The sequence below is a fragment of the Aethalodelphis obliquidens genome, unplaced genomic scaffold (assembly GCF_003676395.1).
Source record: "Aethalodelphis obliquidens isolate GAN/ISIS:26980383/991018 unplaced genomic scaffold, ASM367639v1 scaffold9, whole genome shotgun sequence".
NCBI classification, from domain to species: Eukaryota; Metazoa; Chordata; class Mammalia; order Artiodactyla; family Delphinidae; genus Aethalodelphis; species Aethalodelphis obliquidens.
The window spans coordinates 17746812-17758184 of record NW_020837953.1 but is presented as its reverse complement, the minus strand read 5'-3'; the positions used below and the strand labels follow the sequence as shown (position 1 = coordinate 17758184).

Genomic DNA, 11373 nt, shown 5'->3' with positions numbered 1-11373 from the left:
CACACACACACACACACACACACACACACACACACACACACACACACCCATAGCACTTGGCTTGTATCTGGCACATAGTCAATACTATTTTAAGTATTTATTATTGCAATTACTTTACTACTATTGTTTTCACTGAACCCTTATATTAGGTAAAATCACTGAGAGAGAAAATATAGAGCCAAAAAGAGAACTGAGGACAAAACTTAGCATTTCCTAATTTCAAGACTGAGACGGGATGAGAATCCAGCAGGGCACTGACAAGGTGTCGTCCTTCACTCATTCAGTCAACAAACGTCCGTCGTGCAGCTATCATGGGCCAGGCTCTGTGGTGTGGCCTGCGGTGGGTGAATCAGACATGGGCACTTCCCTCGTGGACCTCGCTGTCTGGGGGAGGACCGTGAGGCCACACCGCACAGTCAGGCACCTGCTATGTGTCAGGCACTGCTCCAAGCACCAGGAGACAGACGCGGGGACAGACATGGTCCTCGGTCTGCGGGCTCCCGTTCTACTTTATACAGTGTGATGCATGTAACAGCAGAGGGAGCCCCGGGTGCTGTGAGCACATTGAGGGAACATCAGGGCCCACTCAGCCCGGGGTGGTCAGGGAGGGCTTCCCAGAGCCCTTGCTGTTCTGGTGAGGCAGTGAGAGTAGACTTCATGAGGACGGGTTAGGGGGTACATAGGAAGACAGGACTCCAGGCAGGGGCAGGGCAGCACAGGAGGCCAGGGCCTTCTAGGGAGGAAGGTGCCAAGGTCACTGCTGCAGGCTCTAGAAAAGCCTAGAAGATGAGGGCCGAGCAGGGACATCAGGCTTTGGTGATGTTTATGAGAACAGTTTCAGTAAATGATGCGGTGGAAGCCACATTATAAGGAATTAAGAACTGAGTGGGTGGTAGGGAAGTAGAGATGGTACGTGCAGACCAGCCTTTCAATAAGTTTGGTTGTTAGTGGAAGGAGAGAAATAGCAGGGAAAAGGAAATCTAGTTTCCTCCACTAGGAACTCCCGGCCCTCTGAGACCACTGCAGGAGCTGTGTGACCCCTTCTCTTCTCTCTGCCCTGTCACCCACTCCACGTGGTAGAAGGGCTGCCACCTTCCCCTCTACTGCCGTGGAGCACACACTGTGTACCTGATGCAGGTGGGCGCCCACACTGGGCTCCCAACAGCTGGGCGAGAGTCGGGGTTAGACTAACGCTGGTTGTGAGGGGGGATCTCAAACTGAGAGGTACAGATGGATCCGTTTCACCTGTGCTGCTGCCTTATTATTCAGCCACTAATCACTTAAAGGTGAGTGGGAAACCCACAGGAACGGAGGCCCCTCAAGCCCTCCCTTCTCCACATCTGAGGAGGATCCAGGAAGCATGGTCAGGAGTCAATAAGCTACAGTATCTGAGAGAATCTGAAAGCCCGAGGACACCCTGACAATGTGAGGGCATTGCTGACCGCTGTTCTGTGTCTTGGGCAGATTCCTGTGGACCCACAGAGCAATGACCCGAGTCAGTCAGACAAACAGGACGTGCTCTGCCTGTGCTTCAGCCCCTCTGAGGAAACGCTGATCGCCAGCACCAGCAAGAACCAGCTCTACAGCATCACCATGTCCCTGATGGAGATCAGCAAGGTGAGTCTCCCAGCAGCGCTTCCTTCCAGCCCGGGGACTGCTCACCATGTGGGAAAATTTTAATCCAATTCCTAAGTGCAGGCTCACTCACCACTTCATAACAGAGCAAAAGAAACTCAAATTTCAAGTTGTCCGTGTAAGGAGCGCTCCGATACCCTGGGCGGCGGGCAGAGGGGTGCCCGGGAATGTGATCGCTGCAGCCTCTTTGGAGAACACCCTGGAGACATCTGTCAGATTTAAATTGTACCTATCTTTAACCCAGCAAGCAAGTGTACTTCAGGTATTTAATGTACGGCTATACCTGCTTCTGTGCACAGAGATGTATATATGTAAAGGTTTATCATTGCTTTTTGTTTTTAAATAACAAAGAAAGCCAGTATGAATACACTGCAGACATTGCAACAAAAAAGCGGTATTAAAGCTAAAAAGAAGCACTTTGTACTTATAAAAGGTTCACTTCATCAACCAGACATTAGTTTTAAATTTGTATGCACCTAATAGCATGGACTCAAAATATATCCAGCAAACTTTGGCAGAACAACAAGGAAAATAAACCACCTACAATCGTAGGAGATTTTAATATATCTTTCTCAGTAATGGTGGTTTTCTAAATAACAGCTGTATTGAGTTATAAGTCATTATACAGTTCACCTATGTAAAGTGTACAATACAATGGTTTTTAGTATATTCACAGAGTTGTGCAGCCATTACCTCCATCAATTTTAGAACACTTTCATCACTTAAAAAAAATATATGCCCTTTAGCTATTATGCTCCCACCATCCCATCTGCCTCCCTCCCAGCTGTAGCCAACCACTACTGTCTTGTGTCTGTATAGATTTGCCTTTTCTGAACATTGCATACCAATATGTGGACTCTTGGGACTGGCTTCTTTCACTTAGCACAATGTTTTTAAGTTTCATCCATGTGGTAGCATGTATCAGTACTCCACTCCTTTTTTATTTTTGTCTGCGTCGGGTCGTTGAGGCATGCAGTATCTTTCGTTGTGGTGCTTGGTATGCAGGATCTTTTGTTGCGGCGCTCGGGCTTTTCTCTAGTTGTGGCATTTGGGTTTTCCCTCTCTAATTGTGTCGTGCAGGCTCCAGGGCGCGTGGGCACTGCAGTCTGCGGCACGTGGGCTCTCTCCTTGAGGTGCATGAGCTCAGTAGTTGCAACGCATGGGCTTAGTTGCTTCACAGCATGTGGAATCTTAGGTCCCCGATCAGGGATTGTACCTGCGTCCCCTGTATTGGAAGGCAGATTCTTTACCACTGGACCACCAGGGAAGTCCCTTGTACTCCATTCCTTTTCATGTCCAAATAATATTCCATTGCATGGCTGTACCACTTTTGTTGGTCTAGTCATCAGTTGATGAACATTTGGGCTGTTTCTAACTTTTAGATATTATAAATACTGCTGCTATAAACATCTGTGTACAAGTTTTTCTGTAGACATATGTTTTTATCCTTCTGGGTGTATACCTAGGAGTGGAATTCCTGGGTCACGTAGTAACTCAATATTTAAACATTTAAGGAACTGCCAGATAGTTTTCCAAGGTGCTGCACCATTTATATTCCTATCAGCTGTGTACGAGTGTTCTCATTTCTCTCTGTTTTTACCAACATTTGTTCTTATCTGATTTTCAAATTACGCTCACTCCCTCCTGCAAGAGCACCGGAATCACAACTGACTGCTGAACAATCATCAACAGGAAGACACTGGAACACACCAAAAAAGATACCCCACATCCAAAGACAAAGGAGAAGCTGCAATGAGATGGTAGGAGGGGTGCAATCACATAAAATCAAATCCCATAACTGCTGGGTGGGTGACTCACAAACTGGAGAACACTTATACCACAGAAGTCCACCTACTGGAGTGAAGGTTCTGAGCCACACATCAGGCTTCCCAACCTGAGGGTCTGGCAACGGGAGGAGGAATTACTAGAGAAACAGAGTTCGAAGGCTAGCAGGATTTGATTGCAGGATTTCAACAGGACTGGGGGAAACAGAGAATCCACTCTTGGAGGGCACACACAAAGGAGTGTGTGTATCAGAACCCACGGGAAGGAGCCGTGACCCCACAGGAGACTGAATCAGACCTACCTGCTAGTGTTGGAGGGTCTCCTGCAGAGGCAGGGGGTGCCTCTGTCTCACCGTGAGGACAAGGACACTGGCAGCAGAAGTTCTGGGAAGTACTCCTTGTTGTGAGCCCTCCTAGAGTCTGCCATCAGCCCCACCAAAGAGCCTGGGTAGGCTCCAGTGTTGGGTTGCCTCAGGCCAAACAACCAATAGGGAGGGAACCCAGCCCCACCCAACAGCAGACAAATGGATTAAAGTTTTACTGTGCTCTACCCACCAGAGCAACAGCCAGCTCTACCCACCACCAGTCCCTTCCATTAGGAAACTTGCACAATCCTCTTAGATAGCCTCACCCACCAGAAGGCAGACAGCAGAAGCAAGAAGAGCTACAATCCTGCAGCCTGTGGAACAAAAACCACATTCACAGAAAGATAGACAAAATAAAAAGGCAGAGAGCTATGTACCAGATGAAGGAACAAGATAAAACCCCAGAAAAACAACTAAATGAAGTGGAGATAGTCAACTTTCCAGAAAAAGAATTCAGAATAATGATAGTGAAGACGATCCAGGACCTCAGAAAAAGAATGGAGGCAAAGATTGAGAAGATGCAAGAAATGTTTAACAAAGACCTAGAAGAATTAAAGAACAAACAAACAGAGATGAACAATACAATAACTGAAATGAAAACTACAATAGAAGGAATCAATAGCAGACTAACTGAGGCAGAAGAACGGATAAGTGACCTGGAAGACAGAAGGGTGGAATTCACTGCTGTGGTACAGACTAAAGAAAAAAGAATGAAAAGAAATGAAGACAGCCTAAGAGACCTCTGGGACATTAAAGGCAACAACATTCACATTATTAGAGGTCCCAGAAAGAGAAGAGAGAGAGAAAGGACCCGAGAAAATATCTGAAGAGATTATAGTTAAAAAATTCCCTAACATGGGAAAGGAAATAGCCACCCAAGTCCAGGAAGTGCAGAGAGCCCCATACAGGATAAACCCAAGGAGAAACACGCCGAGACACATAGTAATCAAACTGGCAAAAAGTAAAGAGAAAAAAAATTGTTGAAAGCAGCAAGGGAAAAAAGACAAATAACATAAAAGGGAACTCCCATAAGGTTAACAGCTGATTTCTCAGCAGAAACTATACAAGCCAGAAGGTAGTGGCATGACATATTTAAACTGATGAAAGGGAAGAACCTACAACCAAGACTATTCTACCCGGCAAGGATCTCATTCAGATTCTATGGAGAAATCAAAAGCTTTACAGACAAGCAAAAGCTAAGAGAATTCAGCACCACCAAACCAGTTCTACAACAAATGCTAAAGGAACTTCTCTAAGTGGGAAACACAAGAGAAGAAAAGGACCTACAAAAACAAACCCAAAACAATTAAGAAAATGGTCATAAGAACATACATATAGACAATTACCTTAAACGTGTATGGATTAAATGCTCCAACCAGAAAACACAGGCTCGCTGAATGGATACAAAAACAAGACCCCTCTATATGCTGTCTACAAGAGATGCACTTCAGACCTAGGGACACATACGGACTGAAAGTGAGGGGATGGAAAAAGATATTCCATGCAAATGGAAATCAAAAGAAAGCTGGAGTAGCAATACTCATATAAGACAAAATAGACTTTCAAATAAAGAATGGTACAAGAGACAAGGAAGGACACTACATAATGATCAAGGGATCAATCCAAGAAGAAGATATAACAATTATAAATATGTATGCACCCAACATAGGAGCACCTCAATACATAAGGCAACTGCTAACAGCTATAAAAGAAGAAATCGACAGTAACACAGTAATAGTGGGAGACTTTTAACACCTCACTTACCCCAATGGACAGATCATCCAAACAGAAAATTAATAAGGAAACACAAGCTTTAAATGACACAACAGACCAGAGAGATTTAATTGATATTTATAGGACATTCCTTCCAAAAACAGCAGATTACACTTTCTTCTCAAGTGCGAACGGAACATTCTCCAGGGTAGATCATATCTTGGGTCACAAATCAAGCCTCAGTAAATTTAAGAAAATTGAAATCATATCAAGCATCTTTTCTGACCACAATGCTATGAGATTAGAAATCAATTACAGGGGAAAAAACATAAAAAACACAAACACATGGAGGCTAAACAATACGTTAGTAAATAACCAAGAGAACACTGAAGAAATCAGGGAAATCAAAAAATACCTAGAGACAAATTACAATGAAAACACGATGATCCAAAACCTATGGGATGCAGCAAAAGCAGTTCTAAGAGGGAGGTTTATAGCAATACAATCCTACCTCAGGATACAACAAACATCTCAAATAAACAATCTAACCTTACACCTAAAGGAACTAGAGAAAGAAGAACAAACAAAACCCGAAGTTAGTAGAAGGAAAGAAATCATAAAAATCAGAGCACAAATAAATGAAATAGAAACAAAGAAAACAGTAGCAAAGATCAATAAAACTAAAAGTTGGTTTTTTGAGAAGATAAACAAAATTGAAAAACCATTAGCCAGACTCATCAAAAAAAGAGGAAGAGGACTCAAATCAATAAAATTAGAAATGAAAAAGAGAAGTTACAACAGACACTGCAGAAATACAAAGCATGCTAAGAAACTACTACAAGCAACTCTATGCCAATAAAATGGACAACCTGGAAGAAATGGACAAATTCTTAGAACGGTGTAACCTTCTGAGACTGAACCAGGAAGAAATAGAAAATATGAACAGACCAATCACAAGTAATGAAATTGAAACTGTGATTAAAAATCTTCCAACAAACACAAGTTCAGGACCAGATGGCTTCACAGGTGAATTCTATCAAACATTTAGAGAAGAGCTAACACCCATCCTTCTCAAACTCTTCCAAAAAATTGCAGAGGAAGGAATACTCCCAAACTCATTCTATGAGGCCACAATCATGCTGATACCAAAACCAGACAAAGATACTACAAAAAAAGAAAATTACAGACCAATATCACTGATAAACATAGATGCAAAAATCCTCAACAAAATACTAGCAGACAGAATCCAACAACACATTAAAAGGATCGTACACCATGATCAAGTGGGATTTATCCCAGGGATGCAAGGATTCTTCAATATATGCAAATCAATCAATGTGATACACCATATTAACAAATTGAAGAATAAGAACCGTATGATCATCTCAATAGATGCAGAAAAAGTTTTAGACAAAACTCAACACCCAGTTATGATAAAAACTCTCCAGAAAGTGGACATAGAGGGAACCTACCTCAACATAATAAAGGACATATATGACAAACCCACAGCAAACATCATTCTCAGTGGTGAAAAACTGAAAGCATTTCCTCTAAGATCAGGAACAAGACAAGGATGTCCACTCTCACTGCTATTATTCAACATAGTTTTGGAAGTCCTAGCCACGGCAATCAGAGAAGAAAAGAAATAAAAAGAATCCAAATTGGAAAAGAAGAAGTAAAACTGTCACTGTTTGCAGGTGACATGATACTATACATAGAGAATCCTAAAGGTGCCACCAGAAAACTACTAGAGCTAATCAATGAATTTGGTAAAGTTGCTGGATGCAAAATTAATGCACAGAAATCTCTTACATTCCTATATGCTAATGATGAAAAATCTGAAAGAGAAATTAAGGAAACACTCCCATTTACCATTGCAACAAAAAGAATAAAATACCTAGGAATAAACCTACCTAGGGAGACAAAAGACCTGTATGCAGAAAACTATTAGATGCTGATGAAAGAAATTAAAGATGATACCAACAGATGGAGAGATATACCATGTTCTAGGATTGGAAGAATCAATATTGTGAAAATGACTGTACTACCCAAAGCAATCTACAGATTCAATGCAATCCCTATCAAATTACCAATGGCATTTTTTACAGAACTAGAACAAAAAAATCTTAAAATTTGTATGGAGACAAAAAAGACCCCGAATAGCCAAAGCACTCTTGAAGGAAAAAAGCAGAGCTGGAGGAATCAGACTCCCTGACTTCAGGCTATACTACAAAGCTACAGTAATCAAGACAGTATGGTACTGGCACAAAAACAGAAATATAGATCAATGGAACAGGATAGAAAGCCCAGAGATAAACCCACGCACCTATGGTCAACTAATCTATGACAAAGGATGCGAGGATATACAATGGAGAAAAGACGGTGTCTTCAATAAATGGTGCTGGGAAAACTGGACAGCTACATGTAAAAGAATGAAATTAGAACACTCCCTAACACCATACACAAAAATAAACTCAAAATGGATTAGTGACCTAAATGTAAGGCCGGACATATAAAACTTTTCGAGGAAAATATAGGAAGAACACTCTTTGACATAAATCACAGCAAGATCTTTTCTGATCCACCTCCTCAAGTAATGGAAGTAAAAACAAAAATAAATAAATGGGACCTAATGAAACTTAAAAGTTTTTGCACAGCAAAGGAAACTACAAACAAGACGAAAAGACAACCCTCAGAATGGGAGAAAATATTTGCAAACGAATCAACGGACAAAGGATTAATCTCCAAAATATATAAACAGCTCATGCAGCTCAATATTGAAAAAACAAACAACCCAATCCAAAAATGGGCAGAAGACCTAAATAGACATTTCTCCAAAGAAGACATACAGATGACTGAGAAGCTCATGAAAAGATGCTCAACATCACTAATTATTAGAGAAATGCAAATCAAAACTACAGTGAGGTATCACCTCACACCAGTTGGAATGGGCATCATCAGACAATCTACAAACAACAAATGCTGGAGAGGATGTGGAGAACAGGGAACCCTCTTGCATTGTTGGTGGGAATGTAAATTGATACAGCCACTATGGAGAACAGTATGGAGGTTCCTTAAAAAACTAAAAATAGGGTTTCCCTGGTGGCGCAGTGGTTGAGAGTCCGCCTGCCGATGCAGGGGACACGGGTTTGTGTCCCGGTCCGGGAGGATCCCACATGCCGCGGAGCGGCTGGGCCCGTGAGCCATGGCCGCTGAGTCTGCGTGTCTGGAGCCTGTGCTCCGCAACAGGAGAGGCCACAGCAGTGAGAGGCCCGCATACCACAAAAAAAAATCTAAAAATAGAATTACCATATGACCCAGCAATCCCACTACTGGGCATATACCCTGAGAAAACCATAATTCAAAAAGACACATGCACCCCAATGTTCATTGCAGCAGTATTTACAATAGCCAGGACATGGAAGCAACCTAGATGCCCATCGACAGATGAATGGATAAAGAAGATGTGGGACATATATACAATGCAATATTACTCAGCCATAAAAAGGAACGAAATTGGGTCATTTGTACAGACGTGGATGGATCTAGAGACTGTCATACAGAGTGAAGTAAATCAGAAAGAGAAGATATCGTATATTAACACATATATGTGGAACCTAGAAAAATGGTACAGATGAACCTGTTTGCAGGGCAGAAATTGAGACACAGATGTAGAGAACAAACATATGGACACCAAAGAGGGAAAGTGGCGGGGAGCAGGGGGTGCTGGTGGGATGAATTGGGAGATTGGGATTTATATGTATATACTAATATGTATAAAATGGATAACTAATAAGAACCTGCTGTATAAAAAAATAAATAAAATAAAATTCAAAACCAAATTACATTCATAAATGGATGTTGCTCTGTAGTTTTCTTGTGATGCCTTTATCTGCTTCTGGTATCCAGGTAATACTGACCTCATAGAATGAGGTGCAGAGACATGGTGGAAAAGAGAGAATTGCTTTTGTTTTAACATAACAGGAATTTGAGTGTACTTAAAAGCTTGTCAGCTAATATATAAGTCATTACGTTGTATACCCCAAACTAAGACATTTTTATCATTCCACCTGGGGACACTTCATTCACAAGGACTCAGAAAGGACTAATTTGATGGCTGGATCTCCAGTCTGTCCACTTTCGCTGTGTAGAGGGGTGAGCTCATTGCATAGAGCTTCTCTCCCTGCTGGTGGGCAGGGCCTCTCAGAAGGAAGGCTGTGTGGGGAGGAGAGAACTAGACCAGAGAGTGGGACCTTCTGTGGAGGGGAGTGTTTCCACTCTCTCTCCCAGGCTAGAACAGTTTCCTGCTTGTCTCTTCATGTACACTCTGCCCTCCAGCCCCTGAATTATATTCTGTTTGGCTGCCAGAGTGATCTTTTCAAATCCCAGACGTGGTTATCACAAAATACACATCCTCCACCACCTCCACCGTCATCACAGCTGCGATCCTTCATTGGCTTCCTGGGCTCTGAGAAGAACTGAACTGGGTGCACAGGGCTGGGCAATGTCTGGCCCAGGCTGCTTTCCGCAGCCCCATCCCATCATTCCACCTGATAGGACAGGCCTTTCTGATCACCATGAGTCTGCATGTTCCCTCTGCCAAAAGGCTTCAGTATGCTCCTACCTCTGCCTGGGGCACTCTTATGTTGTCCCCTTCCCCACATTAGTTCTTGCTCATCCTTCAGGGGAAAAAAAAAAAAAAAAAAGCTAGTAGAAATGTGCTAGTAGAGACAGCAAGATTGAAGATATTGGAGAAAGAAGGGGAAGCAGATGGAGAAGAATGGGAATAATCTGTGCCTACCCCCACCCCAGCCCAGCACCTCTTTCTGCCACAGTAGAGAAGGGAAGCGTCTGAATTTGAGGGGATTGCCAGCTCAGCCTTTGCCTTGGCTTGTGAACAAAGCATGTACACCTCATTAAACTCCCCAGTCATCACGCCTCATTCAGGTGTCCCAGGTGTAATGTCTCTGATGACAGACACCTGGAATCTACACAAGCAGTGCAATAGGATAAATTTTAACTTAAAATCATTCACCCAACTCTCCTTGCTGCTGCTTGTGGAGTAACATAGTCTCTCTGCAGAGAAATTTGGGAGTTCTCATTAAGATCTTGAAAATCATTCACACCATTTTGCCCTGTATTCCACTTCTAGAAATACATCTGTTGTGTGGGTCCCAACCTATCGGTGGTGATGCCATCAGCTAGGAATGCCGGAGGCACTACCCAGGGGCTGTATTACTCCTAGCAAAGGCCCCACATACACTCCCCCAACCAGGGCCAATGCTGTGGCCTGACTGGCCCTTTGGTTCTTATTGTGATTGTAGGATGTACTTCATCAAAAACCATCAGGGAACTTTGAGGAACAAGATTTCTTACTCACAGGTCCTGGAGGGTACAGAGCAAGCCCAAGGGCCACACAGTGAGGACATGGTTAAAGAGAGAGGTGGACCTGGGGCTCTGCATTTATTAAGGTTTGAAGGTGGGGTGTCTAGGGTTTTGCGAGTTCACTATTGATTTAATGGTCATTTAGCCACGAGAGTGAGAATTAGGCCACAGGAGGAGAAAAGTGGGGTCACTCAAGAAGTCAGTTATTTAAGTTATCCAGGACTTTCTGCAAAAGGGGTCTTCAAGGGTGGGGACGGCTTAATTCTTTGGCAGATTATTTGGCTGGTAGCTGTGTCATACAACTGGCAATATGTTTATTCAAGATGGATGTCCTTTGAAATAGATGCCTTGAGACTCAAAAGCTTAATGTCAGGCACTTACCCTGCAGTATCTAAGGAAGTAATCAGAGAGGAACACAGACTTACATGTAAGAATATTTAGTCTAGGGGCTTCCCTGGTGGCGCAGTGGTTGAGAGTCCGCCTGCCGATGC

At 42.9% G+C, this 11373-nt stretch overlaps 1 protein-coding gene across 1 annotated transcript in view; it reads left to right on the top strand.

The window, feature by feature from the left end:
• The window catches only part of CFAP57 (cilia and flagella associated protein 57), a 75761-nt gene that overhangs the window by 13530 nt on the left and 50858 nt on the right, over positions 1–11373 (top strand). Inside the window, 1 exon segment of the mRNA XM_027110752.1 lies at positions 1465–1617. Coding sequence (XP_026966553.1) covers positions 1465–1617 — 153 coding nt within the window.